Source organism: Vitis vinifera, chromosome 5, assembly GCF_030704535.1.
Source record: "Vitis vinifera cultivar Pinot Noir 40024 chromosome 5, ASM3070453v1".
Classification (NCBI taxonomy): Eukaryota; Viridiplantae; Streptophyta; class Magnoliopsida; order Vitales; family Vitaceae; genus Vitis; species Vitis vinifera.
In genome coordinates this window covers 608,753-634,173 of record NC_081809.1, presented here as the reverse complement: position 1 = coordinate 634,173, position 25,421 = coordinate 608,753, and the positions used below count along the sequence as shown (strand labels likewise).

Here is a 25,421-nt window from a genome sequence, read left to right as displayed (position 1 = left end):
AGCCTTGATTTAGGAAGTGCCTTAGTCATTATGTCAGCAAGTTGCACATCAGTTGAGCAATAATGCAACTTGACAGGTGAATTCTTTTCAGCTTCCCTTATAGAATGAAATTTACATTTATGTGTTTGGTCCTACCATGTTGGACAGGATTTTGAGCAATGGCAATGGCTGACTTTTTGTCATAGTAAAGCTCTGTTGGTGAGCTTTGTTCCTGGCCTAGATCAGCAAGCAATTTCCTTAACCATATTCCTTGATTTGCAGCAGCTGCTAAGGAGATATACTCAGTTGATTGTGCCACTACTTCTTGCTTTCTTGAATTCCAGCAAACGACACCTGAATCGATTGTAAATACATAACTTGAAGTGCTCTTCATGTCATCAACACTTCCTGCCCAATTACTATCAGCATAGCCATCTAGCTTAACTTCTCTTGTCTTTAAATACCAGATGTCAAGATTTGTTGTACCTCTAACATACTTCAGCACCCTTTTTGCGACTCCCATGTGAACATTGCTAGGTGAACTCATGAATCTTGAAAGCAAACCAGCTGGAAACATTAAGTCAGGTTTGGTTGTTGTCAAGTATAGTAGGTTGCCTACCAAGCTTCTATATGCAAAGGGTTCCTTAAGTTTCTCACCATCATTCTTTGAAATTTTCTCATTTTGTGCCAACGGAGTTGCTACTTCTTTACATGATTCTAGCTTGAATTTCTTGAGAATATCAACAACATATTTTCTCTGTGAAATGAAGATACCCGAGCTGCATTGATATATTTTCATTCCAAGGAAGTAGTTCGTGATGCCAAGGTCAGACATCTCAAATACATCTTGCATTTCCATTTTGAACTCAGCCAGCAATCGTACATTGCTTCTAGTCACTAGCATGTCATCAACATAAAGTGACACTACCAATTGCAAACCATCCTCATTTTGTTTCAAATACAAAGTAACTTCATTTTCACTCCTCCTAAATCTAAGTTGGATCAGGTGAGAGTCAATTTTGCTATACCAGACCCTTGGTGCTTGCTTCAAACCATATAGAGCCTTTTGCAGCTTGTACACTTTGTGTTCATGCCCAGTAACCTCATAGCCTTCTGGTTGTTGAACATAAATTTCTTCAAGAAGTCTACCATTTAGAAAAGCTGACTTGACATCTAAATGGTACACTTTCCATCCCATTTGACCAGCAAGTGCAAGTAGCACCCTTATAGTGTCATGTTTGGCTACTGGTGCAAATGTATCACCATAGTCCACTCCAGCAACTTGAGCAAAACCCTTCACAACCAATCTAGCCTTGTGCTTGAAGATTGAACCATCCGAATTGAATTTGGTTCTAAAAACCCATTTTACACCAATTGTCTTCTTAGCTTCAGGTAATTTTTGTCAACTTCCAAGTTCCATTTCTTTCAATAACATCAATTTTAGCTTTCATAGCCTCAATCCATTATGGAAATCTTGTAGCTTCTATGTAACATGTAGGCTTAGCATGTACAAGATTGCACCTCTCATACACATTAGATAATGGCCTTACCTTAAGCACTGGTGTGCCTGAAGTTGCTTCAATACTTGTACTTTCTACTACTGGTTCAAGAATAGATGGAGTGGTTTGATCACATTTATGGACTTTCTTCAAGTCCCAATTCTAGTATGAATTTTCATCAAAGTGCACATCTCTACTTATCACAATTTTCATTCTACTCAAGCTATAAATTCTATAACCTTTTGATTCTACTGCATACCCAACAAAAACACCTTTCTCAACTCTTTCATCAAGCTTACCTCTCTTGATAAATGGCACATGAAGGTAACACAATGAACCAAACACTTTCAAGTGCTTGACAAATGGTTTTACACCAGACCATGCCTCTATTGGTGTTTTGCTCTGAACAGACTTAGTCGGTAGTCTGTTAAGTAAATATACTGAGGTGTTAACTGCTTCAGCCCATAGAAGCTTTGGTAGTTTCTTCTCAAATAGCATGCACCTTGTCATCTCCATTACCGTTCTGTTCTTCCTCTCAAAGACTCTATTATGTTGCTGTGAGTATGGAGTTGTCAGCTGGTGTACAATTCCATCTTCTTGACAAAAAACATTGATCTCTTTTGAGGTATATTCACCTCCATTATCAGTTCTGAGCACCTTAACCTTTTGGCCACTTTGAGTTTCAACCATTTTCTTGAAGCTTTTGAACACATAGAGCACTAGTGATTTGGTTTTTAGAAAATAAACCCAAGTCATTCTACTGAAAGCATCAATAAATAGTGCAAAATAAACATATTTGCTCAATGAGGCTATCCTCATTGGTCCACAAATATCTTAATGAACTAATTCCATCTTGTGAGTAGCTCTCTTGGACATATTTTGAGGGAATGATTTGCGATGTTGCTTCCCTAGCTCACAACTTTCACAAGTTTGAGCATTAACTATGATTTCAGGCATGTCTTCAACCATACCAGCTTCTTGCATGAACTTCAATGACTTCAAGTTGAAATGACCATATCTTTTGTGCCAAACAACACTCTCATCAATCTTGGCACTAAAGACATGACCTTCAACTAAATCAAGCTTCAAATAAAAGCTATTTCCATTCATTTTAATTTTTGCTATCTCTATTCCACGTACATCAGTGATAAACCAAAAATTTTCTTTAAAAAAGACTACATATCCATTTCTTAGCATTTGTGTAACACTAAGAAGATTTTGATCTAGTTCTGAAATGTAAAGAACATTAGTGACAATTTTTGTACCTCTCTTGGTGCTAATAGCAATTGTCTTTTTTCTTTGGCATGCACAACTTCACCATTTCCCAACTTGACCTTTGGTTGAACTGATCTGTCAATGGAGGTAAAAATTGATAGATGTTTGGTCATGTGACTGGTGCAACCATTGTCAATGAGCCAAGTATTCAGTTCATGAGAACTGAGGGCTTGTGATGCCATAAATAAATGCTCATCATCTTTTTTGTCTTCTTCAATCACATTTGCATGTTGTTGTGTTTGCTGCTAAGATAGTTTTTTCTTGGCTTTGCAATACTTCTCACTGTGGCCAAGTTTATTGTAGAAATTACAATTAAAAAGAGGTTTACCTTTGTACCAACAATCTTTCTCAACATGGTTGGTTCTGCTGCAATGAGAGCAAGACGAAAAGTTTCCTTTTCTTGAAGATCCTTCAACTTTCCTTTTGTTGTTCTTGAAGAACTTATTTCCTTGCAAGTTTCTAGAACTCTTTCCCTTATGATTTGCTTGAAAAACACCTTCAGTAGCTTCATCACCTCTCATTAAGACCCTTTGCTCCTGTGCATGAAGCTTGTTGGTTAACTCTGCAATTGTGAGACTTTACAAGTCACAAGACTTTTCAATTGCAGAGATCTTGGCTTCAAACTTTTGAGGCACTGAAACCATGATCTTTTCTACCACATTTTGATTTGTAAATGCCTCACCAAGAAGCTTCATTTGGTTTACAACATCCATTAACCTGCTAGAATAATCTTTCACAGATTCGTTGTTTTTCATCTTCATCAATTCAAACTCTCTCTTCAATGTGAGGAGCCTGATAGTTTTGACTCTGTCACTGTCCTCAAATTCACCTTGGAGCTTGTCCCATACCTATTTAGGTGTTTCCAAGTCCATGGTTTTGGTGAAGATGTGGTCTGCAAGTCCTGAATGTAGGCAGGTGATGGCTTTGTCTTTCTTGAGTTTTTCCTCCTCATATGCTTTCATCTGAGCAATTGTAGGATTTGCTCCCAATGGTGGTGGATCAGCTTCAAACACCACAACATTCCACAAACCTTGAGACCTTAAGTAAAACCTCATCTTGACAGCCCAAATGTGATAATGTTCACCATTAAACACTGGAATAACAAAGGAAGTACTACTGGAAGTAGACATGTTTGCACCACAACTGCCTGAAAAAAATAAATCACTTAACCTCCCTGTGTTTAGCACTCAAAACACTCAAAGAAACTTTGCCTCACAACCTGTAGGAACAGGGCTTTGATACCATTGTCAGAATCTATAAAAAAAAACTAGAACTTGCAAAGAAAAAATTAATAATTTGAGAGTTAAGAATTGAAAGAAGGCACACACATCTATTTCACAAATGAGAATGCCTATTTATAGGCTTACAACCAAACGGAAATTGCAAAAAAATCTCAGCTACTTTCAGATTTTATTGGCACTACTTTTACTAATTGAAAACATAAAATTATGAAGCAAGAATATGATATGAAACAATAACAAAGACCAAGTCTAACTAAGACTTTTTCAAACTTCAGAGGCAAACTCTCATTAGTTCTAACAATTGTTCTATTATTTTAATAAACATAGTGGAAATCATATTTTATTAAGCAATAGATGAGTTCTGGTATGATTTTAGTGTTGCTTTTAATCTTCAAATTTCCACAAAGATCTGATAAAGTTTGGATATGATGGTCTAATTGGGAACAAACAACCAAAGTATTTATTAGACTTGAATTTACCACATATGCCGGTGTTCATGGCTCATTGAATAGCTTGTTCATGAAAACAGTTTCCTATGGAATAAGATTAAGTTTGGCAAATTTTATTATTACGAATGGTGGTAACAAATAGGTAGTTATATATTAACTAGAGACAATCTGTAGTTTCATTTCTAAAAATTATTCAATGTAATTAGTTGACTATTTAACTTACTAATTAGAGTAATTAACTTGTTCTCCCATGGGCCATGAAGTTGGTAGATTTTGCCTCAATTCTTACTTCTAATTTAATATAAAATATTATAAAAGGAAAGTTTATTTAGTGAGTAAAGATGAAAGAGAAACTATAAATTAAGCCCTACCGATGACTTGGGTGGTCGATGACTTGGGTGGTGGATTAATTGCCCAAAGTAATTAAATTCACATATTATGTACTTAAGACTTTGACTCTCTCTCCTTGAACCTTTTTGATAAAGTATCAATCAATGGAAGTCATTGCATAGTGACATTGATATATAGATGATTTTTCAAATATGCATAGGTGTAATTTCTAAAAACAAAAATAAAAAATTTTGAATACATTCAAAGAATTCAAGAGAAAAGTTGAAAGTGAAGTTAAAACCATCATCATTGGTTGCAGCCATTGCCCTTCATTTCTAACTATAACCTTTTTCCACCCTCTAAGCTTCTAGTAATTTTAATACAAGTGTGTGATTTCATTCTCCATGTTTGCAACAACACGAGATCATGGGGTTTGAGTGAGGAGTGTCAAAGAAGGCAAAGAAGCAAAGTTGCTTGGGGAGCGTTTGGGGAGAAAAGAGTTCTTTTGAGAGTTACTTTTTAAGCATTTTTTGAGTAGGTAATTGATATTCTTGGGCCTTGTTTGTAGACATTGTTAGTGTATTTTTGGTGTGATATTTCTATGGGCCTTTTTTATGGGTTCAAACATGTGATACATGGCTTATAGTATTTGAATTCATTTTTTTATGGTTGTTTATAATCTTTAAATTATGGTTGCATTTATAATATTTATGCAAACTACCCTATGATTTACCATTTGAGCCTACAGATATTCTCAACACTTCTAGTACAAGAAAGTCAAATGCACATTAATATGACATGTGAACATGATATATTAAAAATTAAAATGTGAAATATAAAGGAATATCTATAAGCCATTGCGACCTGAATTGTGGTTGAAGAAAAGATAAAAATGGGCATGTGAACATATAGTTGAAAGGAAAGAGTTTTCCTTTGATAAATGACCTAAATTAAACCTTGACAAGCAAAGCTATTATAATAAGAAGAGGTTAATAATACATCCAAGAACCTTAGGGCCAATTTTCAACAATGTGACTCTCCCTCAAGCACCTTTGATTTTTACTAAGCCAAAAGCATATGCTTATTAAGTCCAACTTCCATATCCTTAATTTTGTCCCTCCGCGGGTATTAAAATTTAATTATACCAAATCATTTCACGAGATCCATTTTTTTGTATTTTACTTCTCCCTCTTATGATTTGTAGATTGCTTATTTATCAGGATATCATGTGATCTGTCTCATTTTACCTTTTTTTTTCAGTGCATTGGACATCAAGACTAGATCATCATTTGAATTCAAATTTGGCAGCCTGCCCTGACACGAAAAGATTTATTTATTAGAAAAAATATATATAATGGATTACATTATAGTTTTATGAGAAGCATCTGTTTTTTAAATGACGGATTGCCTCAACACTTGGAATACTGGAGGGCACTTTCAAACATAGTAATCTTCCCCCAAGTCTATAAATATCATCCCTGGTTCACACATCTCCCCCACCCCAAAACTATCCCAACAAACCAGTCACTCCTCTTGCTCCTCCTTTGATCCCCTCTCAAACTCTAGCATCATGGGTGTTATCAGTTATGAGCATGAGATCATTTCTTCAATCCCACCAGCCAAGATTTTCAAGGCCTTTATCCTTGACTCTGATAACCTCATTCCCAAGGTCCTTCCTCAAGCCATAAAGTGCGTTGAAATAATTGAAGGAGATGGAGGGCCTGGATCCATCAAGAAGATTACTTTTGGAGAAGGTTAATCTGAATTATAATTTCTAGAGATTGAATCACTAACATTCTAAATTTTTTTGTCCTCAATATTCTGTTTTTAGCTTTTAAAAGCAGCAAAGGCACTTCAAAATACTAACCAAACTTGTTGATATATATGCAGGGAGCCAATTCAATTATGTGAAGCACAGGGTTGATGGAATAGACAAAGAGAACTTCACATACAGTTACAGTGTGATTGAGGGAGATGCTTTGATGGGCACCCTTGAATCAATTTCTTATGAGGTCAAGTTGGTGGCTTCTCCCAGTGGAGGATCCATCTGCAAGAGCACTAGCAAGTACCATACCAAAGGTGACTTTGAGATCACAGAAGACCAAATTAAGGCTGGCAAAGAGAAGGCTTTGGGCCTGTTCAAGGCTGTTGAAGCCTATCTCTTGGCAAATCCAGATGCCTATTAAGAAACTCCTTTGTCTCATATCATCAGTTAAAGTTGTGGGTTGGGTTTCATATATATTTCTCCGACGTCCGGCTTGAAATAAAAAGAGTTTCCTGTGTGTAATCCTTGGACTTGTAATATTTAACTCCAAAGAAGGAAAGACGCATGATTTTAATAAATATAAAGAAATGATCATCTTGTTTTATTAAGTTTGATTATAGTTTTTGTTGGATTGTGAAACCTTAATCAATTTTGTTGCATTTTGTTGGGAATACCGGGATCGAGTTGTCTGATCAAGTTGCAAGGATGGAGTTCCTCACTAAACTCAAAATATCAACAAAAAAAAAAAAAAATGGGATAAAATCAAATTTCATATTTTTCTTTATTTATCATAAGAAGTACACAAAAAAACCGATATATCTAGAATTATTAAAATATATATATATATATATATATATGTTTTTTTATGAGAGAAGAAAAAAAAGAGAAAAATAACTTTGTATTTTCATTTTTTTTCCTTTATTTTTTTTCTTTTGTAAAGTTATGCTCAAATTTTCTATGATACTAACAGAACCTATGATTTTTCATATAACTTTCACTTTCTTGAAAATGTTATCATTATTATGGTCTAAGATTAATATCATATGGTTTCTGATTTTAGAAACTTAAAAGTTATTTTTTTTTTATATAGGCTTGATTCTAGAAACTTAAATATAGAGAAGAAAATGATTCATTTCTTATATACTATTACGCCTATGAACTTAACTAGTAATAAGATAACTTTCCCCAATTAATTAAGAGCAATACTTAGTAAATTATTTTAATTCCAATTAATAAAAACTCAATTGCTCTCATAAAATTAAAGGTTTATGAGACAATGAAAAAACAAATAAAATTTTAAAAATGTCCTCAAATGATATAAGAGGTCCAATATTTTTATTAAAATGTATTTATAGAGAATTAATTATATTTAAATATAATAAAAAAAAAGGTTTAAAATATTTTTAGTTTAAAAGTAATTTTGAAATTTTATCAAACACCTAATTTGAACATAACAAAGACATCAAATAATAAAAAAATTATTTAATTATTAATCTTGACGCTAATGATTGAAATAAGTAGCTTAGAAAAAATTCTTAACATCCTCTTCCTTCACCACTAAGGTCACCATAATTAGTAAAAAAAGTTAAATATAAAAGGTCACTTTCCACTGATATGTTATTGTTTACTGAGTCAAAAACTTCTCCCTTACAAGTAGATTTAAACTCAAAGATTCATGGTTTTTGCCCCTTGTTCTAAGTCAAGTCCTCACTATTTCATTCAAAATTGAGAAAGATCCATAGTTTTGTCACTGGTTCCGTAATTTTTCTCACTCTTAACTTTGATCCAATTTTTTGTTTTCCATTTACACTTCCTGTGTCATCTTTAAGATCACTCAATCTCTATTCCCTTTGGCTGGTGCTTTGAATATCAGGGTCAAGAGTCTATACCCGACCCAATTTGTAAAACCTGGTCCCACTCAAAAATAAAACAAAATTAAGGTTTTTTATTGAGAATAATAATGGACTCATTGGAGTTTTCTTTAAGGCATCTGCTGAGAAAAAAAGGATATACCACCCCCTACATCAAACATGTGAAGCTTGAACTCAATCTATAAATACCACCCCCTACTTCTCACTTCTCTTCACCCCAAACCCACTCTTTACGTACCAATCAATCCTCGTCCTCCTCCTTTGTTCATTAATTCAGACACTCTAGCATCATGGGTGCTATCACTTATGAAATGGAGGTCACCTCTTCAATCCCTCCGGCCAAGATGTTCAAGGCTTTTGTCCTTGATGTTGATAACCTCATCCCTAAGGTCCTTCCACAAGCCATTAAGTGCGTCGAAATAATTGAAGGAGATGGAGGGCCAGGAACGATCAAGAAGATTAATTTCGGTGAAGGTTAGCATGCGTTACTACTATTTTATTAGTACCTTTTTTTTTTTTGTATTTTTATGTTTATGCTTTTAAAAACAATAGAAGTACTTATTTATATGATTTGTTATATATGTTAGCAAATAGGGTAAGCAGTGCTTTTTTTTTTTCCTTAACTCGTTGGTATGCTGCAGGCAGCCAATTCAACTACGTGAAGCACTGGATCGATTCATTGGACAAAGAGAATTTCACATACTGTTACACCATAATTGAAGGAGATGCTTTGATGGACAACCTTGAGTCAATCTATTATGAGGTGAAGCTGGTGGCCTCTCCTGATGGAGGATCCATCTGCAAGAACATCAGCAAGTACCATACCAAAGGCGACATCCAGATCACAGAAGATCAAATCAAGGCTGGCAAAGAGAAGGCTATGGGCATGTTCAAGGCCATTGAAGCCTATCTCTTGGCCAATCCTGATGCCTATTAAGTAAAATTGACCGTATTGAGATTATCTTTAATTTGTGTCATTCCTTCATATACATCAGTTAAAAGGCTTGGCTTTGATATAAATCCTACCTTGTGGCTAAAACCCTCCGGCTTGGTAATAAGAGTTTTGTGGGTGTGTGATTATTGAACTTGGCTTGTAATATTTGATTGGAATGAAGAGCATTGGTTGTTGTATGGATCTAATAAATACAATGAAGATCAACTTTTCATTAAACCAGTAACTGGGCATGATTCAGGAAGATGACCAAAATATTTATTCATACTTGAATTTGGCTTCAAACCCAATAAGGAAAATATCTATATATATATATATATATTAAAATTTATTCTTAATTAATTGATTATGTGATTAATTAAAATTATGTATTTGCTTAGTCTATTGGACTTTTTCTGCAACTAGTTCCAAATTAAAATATAAATCTGAACAGCCAAAAGGGTGGATAGAATTTTTGGCAGTCTTGCTTTGTAATATAGAGGAAAGAACCGAGGGAGAATTTACTCATCCAGAGTCAACCAGTGAAGAAAAGCACAAGCGACTACACTTCTTTGAAGGTCTCTTGATATGAAGTGTGAACAACTTGAAAGGTGGATCCTTCATTAGTTTCACTAATATCTTTTACTGCATAATACAAGTTACTTGAACATATAAAAATCATCAAATAAATTCAATAATTATTAAAAACATAGAATGTAATTATTCCACTTTAAACAATAGAAATATGAAAAGAGTGAACTTGTCATGCGATTGGGAAGGATATCAAAGACTGGTTGAAGGATTTATTGATGATTGAAGTTGTAATGGTCACTCCCTTTTATATAGGTATTACCTATTTTGAAATAAGGTTCCCATAATTTTAAAACGATATATAATGATGGAATGTCTTCTCCTTAACCAATGTAGATTATCATAATCACCTTAATACAGATAGGACCTTTACATCATGTCCCATGGAATTGTAAAGATCAGTCATTATATTTACCTTAGATTTAAGGATTAGTTCTGACACTATTTTGTAACAACCTGTTCCCCAACTTGGTATGAAAATCAACGTGTTTTTGACTAACTGTAATATCTCACATCCACTAAGAAAAGAGATTCCTAAACCTATAAATCTGGAGGGTTATCTTGATTTTGGAGATATGTGTTTTAAGTATATCATTATCACTTGTAAATTTTAAGAAGCACGGAGAGGTCTCTGACATTGCCAAAAATCTCTGCTGGCAGTTTTGAATATACACCACATACATTAACTGTTGACTTTGTGTTTCAGATGGAGCTTATCCTTTGATAAGGACTTACATATTTAATATACTAGATCTATAATAATTAGAATGCAATAACATATATTGAAGGCCCCCTTGTGGGCTTCTATCCTTGTTAATATAAGGTGAAGACTTTGTGTTACAAACTGGGCATGGGTAAATATCTTCGATCTGTCCTTCTTAGCTAGACCTTAAATGCAATAGGCCCTATCATATATATATATATATACACCCAGAAATGAAGATGCGCCCATTGGTGTTGGGTCAGTTTGTGTCTATCCCAGTTTGGAGAATATTTCTGTTGGGTGAAATGGGTGGCCACCCCAAATGACTAGCTTCGAAAATATCTCCTTGACTGAATCTCCAGATCTCAAAGAGACATCCGCAGGAGTGAAGGTGGAAGTAGAAAATGAAAGATTTAAGGCAACAGAAGGGCATGGACCTTGTTAGAAAATTAAATTCTACCACATACTTCGGCTATTTACGAGAGCAGTTCCTTTGTTTGTAATCTTCCTAAAAAAATTGAATTGAGATGCAGCCATTCCACAAGAAGCTAGTAACAAAGAACAATTTATCTTAATACATTGATCATTATGATGATGACCCCCATAGCATTATTTTTCTTTCTTTCCTTTTTTTTTTTTTTTTTTTTTTTTTTTTTTTTTTTGGTGGTACACATAGAAGACCAATCTTCCATTATTTAATTTGTTGGTTGGAAGCAGTATAGATCTCCAACGACCTCAATTAAAATCAGCTACAAAAGTGACATTGAAGATAGAGGTGTAAGCCTCTTGAATATGTCACACTATGCATCATCTTCTGGCATTTTTGTTGGTGTCTCTTGCCTTCTGATATTCTTACTTTTAACTTAATTACGACTTAGATTAATATACTTTTGTTGGTTCTCTTCGAATTAAGGCACCCTTAAATATCCCATGAAATTTAATCTACAGGTAAGGTTGAGAATATTCTGAGCATATTTGGAACTAAATGTCTTGTATTCTTCTTTCTAAACCATTCTCAGGATACTATGCTTTCTCTGGCAAGTAAAAACAATGGAAATCATTTGCATTTTCTGGCTCAGTTTCAATTCAAAGATCAGATAAAAATATTTTGGTAGTTCAATTTTTTGTGCTTTATCAGTCAAAGGACAAACTGTACCTAAATTCCCAGTCATGACTTGCAGTAACTGAGACATAGGTCCTTAGAACTGATCCACCATACTGATATGCACCTAAAAATGATGGCTTTCTATAAGGTATTTCATGGTAATTAATGCAGAGCATTTACGCATCCATTTCTCAATCTACAAATACCACCTCTAGTAGTCTTCACCATCTCACTCACTCCAAAGTTTTCCAATTTCAATTGATCCACCTCCTTGGTTCTCCCTCTGATCACTTCCAAGACCATAAGGAGAACATGGGTGTTGTCACTTACACTGATGAGCTCACTAGTCCTGTCCCTGCACCACGACTCTTCAAGGCCCTGATCCTTGAGGCTGACTCCCTTTTGCCCAAGATCGTCCCTCAGGCCATTAAAAGTATCGAAACAGTGGAAGGAAATGGAGGCCCTGGAACCATCAAGCAGCTGAACTTTGCTGAAGGCTAGCTACTTTACATAAATTTTCACTAGCATATGGTCTTAATTTACTCACATATATAAAATTGTACTAACCAAAGATGTTTGAATTTTTGCTCTCTATGCAGGTAGCCAATTCAAATATGTGAAGCATAGGATTGATGAACTAGACAAAGAGAAGATGATCTACAAGTATACTTTGATTGAAGGTGATGCTTTGATGGACAAGATTGAATATATAAGTTACGAGATTTCATTTGAGGCCAGTCCTGATGGGGGATGCAAGAGCAAGAATGTGAGCGTGTATCATTCCAAACCCGGTGTGGAGATCAAAGAAGAGGAAATCAAGGATGGCAAAGAAAAGGCAGCAGCTGTCTTCAAGGCTGTGGAAGCCTACCTCTTAGCTAATCCTGATGCCTGAGCCTAATGCATCCTGTTGAGAGTTTCGAACCTGTATTGCTTCTCCTCCACTTAATCACTTGTTGCTTGCTGCCTTTTTGTTTTCCTTCCACCAAATCTGCCACTCTGGCCTGATAAATAAAAGCTCTATCAACCTGATATTCAAATTTGATTTGCTCCATATTGATAATTTTGATCTACTATTCTTTCTTGTTGGACTGAACTCTAGAAAGTTTTAATTAGAAAGTTCGAATTTAATTAAAACTGCTAAGAATGTGTACCTTTCTTTCACAGCTTTAACATATCAGAGAAGAATCTAAAGTATGACTCGTGAATCTAACTTTGCCTTACTGTTCCAAGACATAATTAGGATAGTGATGAATTGTCAAGCCCTTTAGCTTCTAAAGTAGTATAGAAAACTTGAGCATTTTCTCTATTCCACCACTTGGCTGAGATTATCATACACTTCCTGAGTCCTCATAATACTAATGACCAGATGGAATTAATCCCTTCATATATATGTAGATCTGTGCTGTATCTATTTTACAACATGAATCAATCCAGAAGAACACGTCACATTCCTGAAAATCCAGACCTCATAGAGCAGGATTGATTCAATTGATTAGAGGACTGCTATTATGTCTTAACGGAAGCCATTACCAGCTAGAGAACTGGTTACCTCACCAAAAACATTAAGCCTGTGATGGCCACCAGATACTCTGTCCCGTAGGAAACATACTCCAAACTATGGCCATGTTTTCTACTAATCTAGTGAAACTTTTTTTCTTTTTTTGAGAAAAGAAATCAACTAGAAAAGACAAAATCTGTGCACTGATTTGATGATGGTGACTTTTGACATAATTCGGGCCACTATTCCCAACTGTTTCCTCAGGGCCATGAACTGATAAATTGTGGATTCACATGCCTGTTTAATTGCAACACCAAACACATCCCAATTGTATTAATCACAAGGGTCCACATCCTTTTCCATTAATATTCCAGGGAATACATAGACCATTCAAGCCTGTGAGCTATGTGAGCCCTACAGTGTGAACTTCCCTATTTTGCCTATTTTCTCAAGAACAGGATGCTTCATTGTAATTTATGGATTATGGTGCTAAGCAAGTCCATAATACTAGAAGATAACATGGGACTTGAGGAATCTATGCTTCATAATGATTACAAAGGAAATCCATTAATTCTATTACTGTAAAAAAGTTCAGCTTGTCTCTGGGTTCATCTATTAGTTATATTTTCAGCCTAAAAAATGGACATGACCTGTTCTTTAATGTTTCTTTAGGCTCTCTCATTGCTGTCCTGAATGAAATTGATTTTCTAGGTATTCTTCAAATTACAGTTATCACAAAAGGGAGGATAAAAGGAATGGAAGAAAATCACAAGGAAGATAAAGCAAAACTTCTTCAGGAAGGCTTGTGGCATAGACTGCCTAGAAGCAAAGAAAATTATCCATAAAATCTGTGAGACTTGAGTCTATCTCTATGCCGGTCTTCTTGGCTCAAATCCTATTTAGTATCTCCAAATTTTCAAACTTGTTGTGACATATTAGCAACCATTCAAATCTCCTATCTAATAAAATAAAACAAAGAACACAAGTCTAGATTAATGTATCTTGAATGTCAACAAATGTCACATTCATTCTCTTAAGATATGGAAATATCATTTTAAGATCAATTTTACCACCCACTGTTGCTTACTATTGACCCCTTAAACCACAACTATTCATTCTAGAAATCCCCGCATGGCCCACAAAAAAAAATAATAATCACTTCATTTTGATTTTTCTCCACTTCTAATAAATAAAATTCTTCTAAGGGATAATTACATGGTCCCAACTCCCAGGTTTACAAGCTCTTACAACTCTATGATGCCTATTCAAATGGGCTTGTTTTCTTTTGAAAGGACATATGCCCCACAAAGTGGGTTAGGCCTTATTTTTGAAAGCTTGGAAGGATAGGTCTGGGCCTGGTTATCTCATGTTACCCCTGCCCAAACCCAAACAACGACCACAGGTCATATGCCATGGCAATATTGCACCTATTACGTGATGTTTCAAGGTAATTCATGCCCAACAATAATTTTCCTTTCTAATAATTATTGCTACTTTTCAAAGTCGGACCACCACAAGTCATATGCATTGGCAACGCACCCATTGTAGGAGGTTCTTCTAAAGCAATGAAGGCCCACAAATTGTTTTTGGGGAAAAAGAATTATCCCTCTATTTTTCCCTTTTTCTAATAAAGTTAGTCCTAAAAGTCAAATTTTCAAACATTTTTCAAACAAAACATAATGTATAAAGTTTTGTTTGAGACCAACGGAGTTGGTTGAAGATATTTGTTATTTTCCTTTCTGCACATTCTTCTCCTTATTTCCTTTTTCTTTTTTTTTTTATTCCCTTAAAGTATGAAAGTTTCATGTCTCCATAGATCACTGAGATGACTTTTATATGGAGATTTCTCCTTGGCATGTTGAACAGGTCAGAAATGAAAAAGATGAGGCCAACATTATAATATTGCAACGGCATCGAACTTTGAATCATGGATTAGCAATATTTAACCCAAGCCACCCTAATCTCAAGTTGCTAACTAGTAAAAAAAACACATAAGAGTCTTCATCTTCACCTCTCAAAAGAAATCTATCCCCACCCATTGAGCTACAACTCTTCCATCTCCTTCTCCCAATCCTCTCCATACCATTCCTCTCAATCAACTCTGTAAAAGAACATGGGTGTCACAAGACTCAGTCAAAAGTACGCGACTCATGTCACTCCAGGCAGGATGTTCAAGGCCTTGATCCTAGACTCCCACAACCTCTGCCCCAAGCTCATGTTTTCATCCATTAAGAGCATTGAATTTCTTGAAGGGGAAGGAGAAGTTGGGAGCATCAAACAGATCAACTTCACTGAAGGTCAGCAAAAGTACTAGATACTAATTTTCCAGCATATACTCAGTGCCTTTGAATTAGATAATTCAGTGATAACATAGCTAACAAACATGTTTGATTGTGATGGAATATGCAGCTAGTCCTTTAACATACATGAAGCATCGGATCGATGCACTAGACAAAGAGAAACTCACATGCACATACACTATGTTTGAGACTGATGCCCTGATAATGGACAAGATTGAATATATTACTTATGATGTGAAGTTCGAGCCATATGGTTTTGGGGGGTGTGTTTGTAATCTGACAAGCGTCTACAAAACAAAAGGGGATGTAGAGATCAGAGAAGAGGACATAGAGCATGGCAAGGACAGAGCAATTGGGATGTATGAAGTGTTGGAAGCCTATCTCATGGCACACCCTCGCGCCTATACTTGAAAAAAACCTCTCTGATTATTTTGAGAATTGTATGTTTTTTTTCCTAATATGTTTAGCTACCTTTTTTTTTTTTCTTTTTTTCTTTTTTCTTTTTTTTTCTTTTTTTGGTTCTTGTCTTGAAAAATGCAAAATACAATCAGTATGTGAATTTTGCCAAGTTATGGGTTATGTTGTCTCTGGGCTCTGGTTTTGTGGCTCTGCAAATGACAAATTCATGGCAGGCAGAAAAGTCTTAGCAGCAGATCTAGCAGTGTTTTCATTTTTATCTAATGATCTTTTTGCTTGTTATGAACTTTTTCATTGGAGTTCAATCCATAAGCATCCTATCAATGCCAAATATGAGAATTGATCGGAGAAATCAAATGGGAGATGAATAATAAAATTTCCAGAAAGAAAGATAAAGAGCTGATAGATAAGTAAAACTGCCATTGATGTGATCAATCTTCATATCTAAACATATATAAATGCACATTATCCAGGTTGATATTGAGTTCCCATGTTATGTTGATCTATGGTCTCAATCAACTGAATCTCTCTCAGGTTTTTGTCTGTTTCCTCTTTAATGGTTTGATTGTGGTACAGAGAGAGTAGGATTCTTTCCAAGTCAATTGAACCTCAAGGCACCCTTCTATGATATGGTACTATGATCTCCCTCTGGTTCATTAAACCACAAAATAAAAACAAGGGTTTTATCACAGTGGTGACGATGAGAGAATTGACTCCTCTAATGGGGAAAAGAAGAAGAATGATATAAGGGGTTTGTTTGGTCACAGTGGAAATTAGTTCGATGTTCTTCATGGTGATGGATCTCATCTCCTGCGTTGATTTCTTTTGTTGGGATTCCATCTTGATTTTCCATCATTCACCATGTACCAAAGGCTTGAACATCTTTAGCAGGAGCAGCCAGAGTCATGAACTTTTTGGGTAAAGTAAAGCAGGTAACACCCATCATTGCTTTCAGAGCAAGATTATGATCTCTTAGAAATAAAATTGAAGTATAGATTGGTTTGGTGTGAAGGGTCTTGGATTCTGTAGGGGAAAAGGAAGAATGATAAAACAACTTATAGGCCAATTTTTGTGGTAGTTCTAATTATCAAATTGGCCATTTTTGACTCAACCTCAGCTGCCACCCAACCTAACTTATCCAAAATCTATCTTGTTCAAAGTTCTTGTCTGAAAGGTCTAAACCCTTTTTGCTTTCTCTCCTTTGGCTGGACCCAAACTTCATCTGGGTCACACGACCCCAGCCAATTCTGAAAGTTCCTCCTTGTTGAGGTAGTTCAAACCCACCCAGAAGCATAAGATATGCTTTTGTGATTCCACACTTGATCTAAACCTGATATCAAGAAAGAAATCTACAATTCTATTGAAAGGATATGCGTATACATCTGACTAGAACTTTTGCCCATACTGGGACCATGTAAAGGTGGCTCTTGCCATCGCAGACATGGGGTGGGTACCTTGGTTCCTCAGGTCAAGCCGCCCATGTGGCATATGCATAAGTGCGTGTTTAGTCAAAACTCGGAGAGGCAGAAGGTTGAATCTCCAATTAATTCCTCTTTTGTGAATTCATGCCAAACACATACCACCTAAAACCCAATCTATAAGTACTGCAAACTGGTGAAGATCCCCACAATTTTCAAAGACCATTGCTTTCATATTCTCCCAAAACATGGGTGTCACCAGTTTCACACAAGAATTCACATGCCCAATTGCCCCCTCTCGCATCTTCAAGGCCCTGATCCTAGACTCCAACAACCTGATCCCAAAGCTCTTGCCCCAGACCATAAGAAGCATCGATGTTGTCCAAGGAGATGGAGGAGCTGGAACCATTGAACAAGTGAACTTCACCGAAGGTCAGTAATCTTAAATCAAAAGAATAGATATTATATGTTTTAAGCTCAATAGTTAAAAGCAGTTTGTATATACATAACATTAGGAACTTTTTCCCCAAATAGGCATACACTCTTTGCGAGGCTAAACAAGCTCTAATACTATTTGTAACAACCTCGTCTCAACCCCATGTGTAGGTATTATTCGCTCTAAGTCCAATAAACCCACATGGCTTTTAAAACTTCCATAGGGATTGAGAATTACTTTGAAACAATTTATAACAATCCACTCTCAACCGTGTATAGGTATTATTTATGAGCCCACACAAATTTAAAATGCTTTTAAATAATTAAAAGCAACTCATACATGTATTGCAATAGAAACTTTTTTCCCTATCCCATGTGAAATATTACAGCAAGAGCCTGAAATATGTTTCTTTTGGCTTGTCATGCAGCTAGCAATCTCAAATACGTGAAGCACCAAATCGAAGAATTGGACAAAGAGAATTTTGTGTGCAAGTATCGTATGATTGAGGGAGATGTATTGGGTGAGGAGCTTGAATCAATTGCTCATGAGGTGAAGTTTGAGGCAGCAGATGGAGGTAGCATTTGTAAGATGGCAAGCGAGTATCACACCAAGGGAAAGTTTGAGATTAAGGAAGAAGAGATAAAAGCTGGTAAGGCTAGAGCTATGGGGATATACAAAGTTGTGGAAGCCTATCTATTGGAGAATCCCCATGTCTATGCTTAGTTTCTATCTTCCTCTATATACATATTCACACATATTTGATTGTCACTTCTCTGTTGTCCAATGTTTTCTCTATTATATACTTTATACTGGTGTTTTGTATTCTTCATTACATGTACCCTTAATTTTTTTCTTTTTTTCCTTGGCCAAAATTGCCTCTAAATTTCCCTATTGTAATGTTATTGACAAATGGAAAAACTAAGAAATACGAATTTTTCTATTTGAATTGTTGGAATGGCAACACCCATATAAGTTGAGGGTAATCTTTTCGTAGTTGCATGATGATTGAAAAATATTCAATAATTAGTTCATTAAATATTGCATGTTAATGAAATGATTAGTTTGAAAATTAAGGGGGATATGTTATTATGAGTTTGGTGATGTTAGGTGAAATTCTAGAGAACATAAAAGCATCTTAATTCATGTGATGAAAAAATTGCAATTGGTATGCTATTGGAGAGGTTTGGGATCAAAATGAAAATATGAATCTCTATCTTAAGCCTTAGGGGTGCTTTTCGAAACCTAAAAGTAGTAAAGGCAAAACAATGTTTAGATATACCTATGAAATTTCTATTTGAAGCCTTATTTGGAGAACTTCTTGAAGCCTAAAAGTAGCAAAGGTAAAACAAGGGTTAGATATTACTATCAAGTCTCAACTATGATTTTCATACTTTTCAACGTGATCTATGAAGTAAAAGAATTCAAGCTTTTACTCGTAGAGTGGTGTCAAAAGCATACTATTATTTGTCTTTAATATCAAGTCCAACAAATTGGTATTAAAAATCTTATTAATGATTGTCTCCTTTGTTTTTATAGTGTCTAGATTGAAATTCAAGCATATGGTTTGATTTAACGTTTAAAGAGGTTTGTTTGGATTTAGATTAGAGATGAATAAAATGGATGATAGTGGATTCAACTTCGGGATGGTTTTATATGAAAAAATTATATAGAACAATGAATATTTTATAAAAGCAAAATTAGTTAGGAAAAAAGAATTATTCTCTTATCTACTTTTTTTCTCTTTCAATGTTGAAAGAATCCTCATTTTCTAAGTACACACTACAATACAATCACTTCTTTTATATATCTATTACAGTTGTCAACATATGGATGTAACATCTTTCGATAAAAACCTTTCAAAAAATAAGAGAAATTCATTTGATATATTAAAGAAAATTCATTTTGAAATCTCTTCTTATAAACCTTTTTATGAAAACCATTACTTTCCTAGCTTGTGGAAGAAGAAGAGCTTTAATATAATTCACATATATCCTAACGCTCTCTAATGATTAGAAGAGTTTTATACACTTCACTACCATCAAAGGAGACTACAAATTCAGTTAGAAAATAAATGCCCTTTAGGAAGAACTTGTTACATGTGCAAAAATGTTGCTCTATGGGAAATGATGGTTCAAACGCCGAACCAATACGGGGCTAAAAAAAATGAACTCAAACAATTGTTAAGAGTACACTAATATCAATAGGTGTATATAAATTTTGGCTATAAGCCTGAAGAAGATAAAAATCAGGAGACTAATGTTATAAAACGATGACTCATGATACTCAAGGCATGAGGATGAATATGATATTAAATCTTATAAAATGGTATAGTGAGATGTTGGTAATGGCTAGTTTGCTTTCGGTGCCTAGTCATAGGTATGGCTTATATAAAAGATTTGAGTTTAAGGTTTAGGATTTCCAAGGAAAAGATTATGGAGGTACTCCTTCAAGATTGTTATACGTGCAATATAGTGGAATAGCCACACTCGAAATGGTCATGACTGATGTGATGTTGAAGTACCATAAAAGAGTACTAGCCGCACTCTCACCCACAGCAACTAATTTGCTGATGGGATTACTAATGCCCGAGCCTCAACAGAACTGAAAAATGAGGCCCAATGAGACCCTTCAAATCCAAATCACAATGCTACAATTCCATAAGAGCTCCACCCATTTGTCCACTCCATCAGAAAGCATGAGTATTGTTGGTCTTCATCCAGGATTCCAGATTTAACGAACCCATCTTCCCTCTTTAAGAATCCTGCAGAAGAGGCCCTTCGTTGAGCGAATAGGTAATGAATATGGACTGGCCTGCCATGCAGCAATGTGATATATCCGCAATGGGCATCAGCAACAATGATTGGGAGAGAATTGGGATGAGCGTTCTTTCCTTTTCACTTTTTTGCAGTCGGCTGCCTTTTACCACCATAACCAAGTGCGACAGATAATTTGGGGAATGCATAGCCAGACCGTATATTCCCCCAAGAAGACGACCTGGAAAATACAAGGCAGCGAGTCAATGTCCTACACTTGAAAACAAGAGTAGGTTTCACTTTCCATAAAGCACAGTAGCTGTAGGCACTATAAATTGCCTGCTTCAATCATAGAAAAAAAAAGTTCATGTAGTGTAAATCTATGTTTATCTACACACTGAAGTCAACCCATTGAATTGATAGATGGCTAAATTTCGTAGAGGCATATTTGGGTATGTTCCCATCTACATCACCCCCCTTTCTCTTGTGGGCCAACCAGAGGGGCGGTACCAAATGAAGAAAATCAAAATGACCTCATTCATATCAATTTTCCAACTTCAATAAGCACATTTTGAAAAAACAAAAAAAAAAAAAAAAAAACAAAATCATGTTTTTCAAGAATTTGTTCTATAATGTTATTGTGCTTTCATTTATTCCTTGTAGAATTTTTAGAGAAAAATTAAAAATATAAAAAATATTTAAAAAAACATTCTCTTTATACAAGAATATACAATGCCTTTATAGAGAAAAACCTGGATAAACTGTTTTTCATATTTATATTTTTATATGGAATTTTATTTTTTAAAATAAGTAAAAATTGTTTTCAAAAATTATTTTTTTTAAGAACTGTTTTCAAGCAAATCCTATTAAATTTTCAAAAAGAGTGAAACATCAAAACTAAAGTTCCAGAGAGTCCTCATGTTCACACCCTCAGTGGTGACATCATGGCTTTTCATAAAGATCATTCAAAGCTATAAGGTGAATACCACCTCAAAATAAAGCATCATGGTTTTTTTCTACAAAATTGCCGTTAATTTTTCTTGAATCCCACAAGCCTAAATCTCAAAATTTGCCAAACATATAAGGCTACTGGCTTCCTTGCCTACTAGAGAAAGCATGCCAAACACCGTCCACTGTTCACAATAGCATCAAGAACAAGAACCAAGCCAACTAGGACCACACCGTAACAAAAAGTTTAGTCTGAAAACAGTCTAGTCTTACTTAGGAGATGGACACTATATTTAGAAATTTTTAAGACGGGCAGAGATGGAACCTCTCTGGATCTCAGGATGGAATCTTGACTCGTTGAGCCAATAACATCAGAACCCAACCTAATAAAGGTTAAACAATTGAGCACATAGTCCAGCAAAAACTGGGCTAAAAATGAAGATTCGTTACTTGTGAATTATGCAACCTGATTCCATGTAATTGTGCTTAGTGATTCAATCCGAAGCAGAGTAAAGAAGAGCTGAATCCGAGTCATAGGACCACTTCCTGCAAAGAGGCCAATAGCAAACCAAACTAATCAAACCATAACAAAACTTGGGTAGATGTCTAAATCACAATCTAATCAACACCCAACTCATCAGTAAGACTAACAAAAAGTTCAAGCACCACCCAATGTCAGTGGGAGAATCTGGTCTCCGTCAACCTTTTATGGCAAAGCTGAAAGAAAGGTTTGTGGGATGCAACTCAGTATAAGAAAAATAAACTACAATTTTGACACTATAAGGTGTTTCTTGTAACAAAAGGATTCCTCAAGAGTGGATATCCTTCATTGAAAAAGCTACTTTAGATTTTTTTTTGACATATATATGAATGATCTATCCATCATCTGCTCTCACTTTAATTCTTTTATTTCTTTCTTGGCCGGGCTTTGGATATCCAAACTGCGCAAACGTCCCTCAATTATAGATGGCCATCCATCTTAAAGCAAATTCCCTTTGGCTCAACATTCAAAGGTCCATACAAAACACCGCCCTCTTTCTCGAAGCCATACCCTCCTCCCTCTCTTTAAGATTTGAAAGTGACTTCTGAAAGCCAAGCAAGGGCAAAATTCACTCTCTGAGGGAAAAGCAAAAAAAGATTCCTTGCATGTCCCAGGCCTTTTGCCCTTCAAATATTCCCTCCTCATATACAAATAAATGCCACCTATTGATTCTTCATTCACTCTCCACCCTCTCCATTCCATAGAAAACACAACCCTTTGTTTTTTCTTCATTTTCCTGCCTTTCCCTAACTCATGATCCCAGAACTGGAGGTATGTGCCAAATCCACAGTAGGAACATATTGATACAGAACAACTAGTGCCTACATCGTAGTTCTAGCGTTCTTCTTTGCAGATATCTTGCAAGACATTTTCCTAACCTGTCAGTTTTCTTGTTAAAAAAAATGCAGAAGCCTCGGGTCACTGAGATACAGGTCCGGATGGACTGTAATGGGTGCGTACAGAAGATCAAGAAAGCCCTATACGGCATCAATGGTGAGTGATTTATTGCTAATGGGTACCTCAATAGTGGTCTTTCTATTTTGTCCCTTTACTCCTATGTTTTGGTGTAGGTGACCTAATTTTTGAGTTCTCCAACAGGTATATATGATCTCTATATTGACTTCCCCCAACAAAAATTGACAATAATTGGGTGGGCGGATCCTGAAAAAATAATGAAAGCCATTAAGAAGACGAGAAAGATTGCCACCATCTGTAGTCATACAGAACCGACAGACCCAGCCACAAAGCCACCGGAACAAGCACCTGAAGGCGGCGGCCCACCCCCAGCAGAAGCTGCAAACCCTCCCCCTGCAGAAGCTCCACAAGCCGAGGCTGCCCCACCAGCGGAGCCACCAAAAGACCCACCACCACCTGAAAATCCTCCGCCAGAGGCAACACCAGCACCTGCAGCTGCAGATGTTAATGCAGGTAACCCAGCACGACCTAAAGATGTGGAAGAGGTTCACGTAATATACCACCACCCACCTGAGTATGGCTACAGATATGGGTATGGTCACCGGTATGGAGGGCACTGGAACAACTACTCCAATGTCCAAGGATTGCAACAAGAGCCACCCCCAACCGTCTACACCAATGTCCAAGGAGTCCATCACGAGCCACCCCCGACAATGTACACCAATGTCCAAGGACTCCATCATGAGCCACCCCCACCTGTCTATGTGACTCATAGGTACAACACATACAAGCCACCACCTTACATCACTGAATACGAGTACATCCGGTCGCCACCACGGCACGCACATTACAGTAGGATGGACCGCTATAGTGAGGATTATCGCAACGTGAATAACAGCAATGGAAACATCACTTCAATGTTTAGCGATGAAAATCCAAATGCGTGTAGAATAGTCTAGACAGGGTAGAGAAGTCAGTTTGAAAACGGAGCTCTTTCTTTTGCCTCCAAGAGAGTCTTAGCTAGAAAGTCATTGGAGAATAATTAATGAAATAAAAGTAATTTGTGGCCGTGATGTTTCCTAATAAGCACGTGAAGATATTGCGAGAGGAATGAGATTCTGAGCTTGTAAGTGGAGGAAGAATCGATCCTGCATTCCACTTCTGATAGGGCCAATACATACTGCCGGGTATTCATTTCTTATGTAAGAATCCTGTAAAGCATATATTCTACAAGCCTAATCCACATCCTTCCATTTTTCAAAAAGACATCCATCCTTCTCTTTAGTTTAGATTATCTCATAAAAGCATCTGCCCTTGAAAGACGAAACAAAGATCAACAATTTTTGCTTGTCATAAAGTTATGTGAACTGCCTTTTTCCATAGTCCATTGATAGTACAAATTTTCTTTTCTTTTTCTTCTCAGCTGATTAGATCTGCAATGACATTCATAATCTATCATCTAAAATTCAAAAGATAACAGGATGTTCAACTCTACAAGCTGTGTGATATATATGCATGATGACAAACAATGGATCAGAATTTCCTGCTTGGTTAAACGATACAATGTCCTAGAATGTTAAAAGAAGCATCATAATAGCATAATTTTACCATGATTAGTTCTCTAATTGTCCAACCTGCACTATATTTGAAGTCATGCAAAGAAGTAAAATTAAGGATCACCAAAGAAAGTGGTTAAAGGGGATTCAAACCCCAAAAGAATTTCAAGCTATTTTGTATAGTCACAATCAAGATTGACAACTACAACAGATCCCTGAAACTATAGTACATTTCTTTTTAAGGTTGTAGTTAATTACGACCATGGGAATTATTAGAGGTCTAAAGCTCAGCCATCTCCTGTACTTGATGCCAAACCCATCCCTATAAGCTGACCACCATAGATCATCTAGACCCTGGTGCTTATAACTAGAGCAAACCAAAATCCAGTTTGGCAGCATCTCAGTAACAGCCTGAATCATAAGAACTGATGCTTTTTTATTATTTGAACCCAGCCGCTTTGTGACAATGGAACCTAACAGCAAAAAAGGATCATGCTTGAATTTTTAGCTTCACAACATAAATTGAAGCATATTTGAGAAAGAAGAAAGTTCAATATTTCTCCTAGAAGAAGCAGGTAGATGTTGTTTTTGCCCTACATACAGAGGTTCATTTCATCAGGCTCCACCTCCAAGTGCAACCAGCAAAAAGGGAACATCAATCCTAACAGCTCAATTTTCTGAAAAACATGCAACAGAAGAAAGAAGTCTTCAAGTGTTTCTTTCCAGTGATTAGATTTGTTAAGATTTGCCCAAACGAAATCGGAAGAGAGAAGCAAGAAGCAAAATAGAAAATGAACTATGAGAATTAATATCCAAGTTTATATCAAACATAAGCATGCCCTTCAAACTACACACAATGGCTGAATGCCATTATTCTTATATTTTATTTTTAATATCAGA

At 35.9% G+C, this 25,421-nt stretch overlaps 7 protein-coding genes and 1 pseudogene across 11 annotated transcripts in view; 6 read left to right on the top strand and 2 right to left on the bottom strand.

The window, feature by feature from the left end:
* Positions 1–117: 117 nt before the first annotated feature.
* Positions 118–3,883, bottom strand: LOC132253721 (uncharacterized; annotated as a pseudogene).
* A 2,324-nt stretch (positions 3,884–6,207) lies between these two features.
* On the top strand, positions 6,208–7,146 carry PR10.5 (pathogenesis-related protein 10.5). Its single transcript, XM_002273946.5, has 2 exons — positions 6,208–6,527; positions 6,664–7,146. Exons 1-2 carry the CDS (start codon positions 6,344–6,346, stop codon positions 6,957–6,959), a joined length of 480 nt encoding a protein of 159 aa, XP_002273982.1. The 5' UTR covers positions 6,208–6,343; the 3' UTR covers positions 6,960–7,146.
* Positions 7,147–8,586: 1,440 nt separating this feature from the next.
* Positions 8,587–9,532, top strand: PR10.6 (pathogenesis-related protein 10.6). The gene is made up of 2 exons (XM_002273916.5): positions 8,587–8,883; positions 9,051–9,532. Exons 1-2 carry the CDS (start codon positions 8,700–8,702, stop codon positions 9,344–9,346), a joined length of 480 nt encoding a protein of 159 aa, XP_002273952.1. The 5' UTR covers positions 8,587–8,699; the 3' UTR covers positions 9,347–9,532.
* A 2,419-nt stretch (positions 9,533–11,951) lies between these two features.
* PR10.7 (pathogenesis-related protein 10.7) lies at positions 11,952–12,778 on the top strand. Its single transcript, XM_002273754.5, has 2 exons — positions 11,952–12,235; positions 12,339–12,778. Exons 1-2 carry the CDS (start codon positions 12,052–12,054, stop codon positions 12,629–12,631), a joined length of 477 nt encoding a protein of 158 aa, XP_002273790.2. The 5' UTR covers positions 11,952–12,051; the 3' UTR covers positions 12,632–12,778.
* A 2,324-nt stretch (positions 12,779–15,102) lies between these two features.
* On the top strand, positions 15,103–16,101 carry PR10.9 (pathogenesis-related protein 10.9). Its single transcript, XM_002271324.4, has 2 exons — positions 15,103–15,534; positions 15,647–16,101. Exons 1-2 carry the CDS (start codon positions 15,351–15,353, stop codon positions 15,946–15,948), a joined length of 486 nt encoding a protein of 161 aa, XP_002271360.1. The 5' UTR covers positions 15,103–15,350; the 3' UTR covers positions 15,949–16,101.
* Positions 16,102–16,524: 423 nt separating this feature from the next.
* PR10.8 (pathogenesis-related protein 10.8) lies at positions 16,525–18,754 on the top strand. Its single transcript, XM_002273779.5, has 2 exons — positions 16,525–17,804; positions 18,236–18,754. The coding sequence occupies exons 1-2, from the start codon at positions 17,621–17,623 to the stop codon at positions 18,529–18,531; spliced, it is 480 nt and encodes a 159-aa protein (XP_002273815.2). The 5' UTR covers positions 16,525–17,620; the 3' UTR covers positions 18,532–18,754.
* A 1,497-nt stretch (positions 18,755–20,251) lies between these two features.
* Positions 20,252–25,421, bottom strand: part of LOC100251740 (uncharacterized) — a 28,480-nt gene continuing 23,310 nt past the window's right edge. For 2 of the 5 annotated variants that reach the window (XR_009465611.1, XM_059736695.1), the window contains one exon: positions 24,635–25,198. The gene's annotated coding sequence lies outside the window, so the exon portion shown is untranslated. Of the gene's footprint in view, positions 20,803–21,575; positions 22,056–24,634; positions 25,199–25,421 lie in introns of those variants that run through there. The other 3 variants (XR_009465612.1, XR_002030077.1, XR_009465610.1) reach the window with 3 other exon arrangements.
* LOC100263762 (heavy metal-associated isoprenylated plant protein 35) lies at positions 22,409–24,229 on the top strand. The gene is made up of 3 exons (XM_002273657.5): positions 22,409–22,821; positions 22,959–23,043; positions 23,149–24,229. Exons 1-3 carry the CDS (start codon positions 22,804–22,806, stop codon positions 23,922–23,924), a joined length of 879 nt encoding a protein of 292 aa, XP_002273693.2. The 5' UTR covers positions 22,409–22,803; the 3' UTR covers positions 23,925–24,229.

Excerpts from the sequence above, each read along its gene's own strand:
- PR10.6 (XM_002273916.5), top strand. The coding sequence starts at position 8,700 with ATGGGTGCTATCACTTATGAAATGGAGGTCACCTCTTCAATCCCTCCG. Across the intron at positions 8,884-9,050 it reads GAAGATTAATTTCGGTGAAG|GCAGCCAATTCAACTACGTG; the intron begins GTTAGCATGCGT and ends GGTATGCTGCAG.
- PR10.5 (XM_002273946.5), top strand. The coding sequence starts at position 6,344 with ATGGGTGTTATCAGTTATGAGCATGAGATCATTTCTTCAATCCCACCA. Across the intron at positions 6,528-6,663 it reads GAAGATTACTTTTGGAGAAG|GGAGCCAATTCAATTATGTG; the intron begins GTTAATCTGAAT and ends ATATATATGCAG.
- PR10.8 (XM_002273779.5), top strand. The coding sequence starts at position 17,621 with ATGGGTGTCACCAGTTTCACACAAGAATTCACATGCCCAATTGCCCCC. Across the intron at positions 17,805-18,235 it reads ACAAGTGAACTTCACCGAAG|CTAGCAATCTCAAATACGTG; the intron begins GTCAGTAATCTT and ends CTTGTCATGCAG.
- PR10.7 (XM_002273754.5), top strand. The coding sequence starts at position 12,052 with ATGGGTGTTGTCACTTACACTGATGAGCTCACTAGTCCTGTCCCTGCA. Across the intron at positions 12,236-12,338 it reads GCAGCTGAACTTTGCTGAAG|GTAGCCAATTCAAATATGTG; the intron begins GCTAGCTACTTT and ends CTCTCTATGCAG.
- LOC100263762 (XM_002273657.5), top strand. Across the intron at positions 23,044-23,148 it reads AGCCCTATACGGCATCAATG|GTATATATGATCTCTATATT; the intron begins GTGAGTGATTTA and ends GTTCTCCAACAG.
- PR10.9 (XM_002271324.4), top strand. The coding sequence starts at position 15,351 with ATGGGTGTCACAAGACTCAGTCAAAAGTACGCGACTCATGTCACTCCA. Across the intron at positions 15,535-15,646 it reads ACAGATCAACTTCACTGAAG|CTAGTCCTTTAACATACATG; the intron begins GTCAGCAAAAGT and ends TGGAATATGCAG.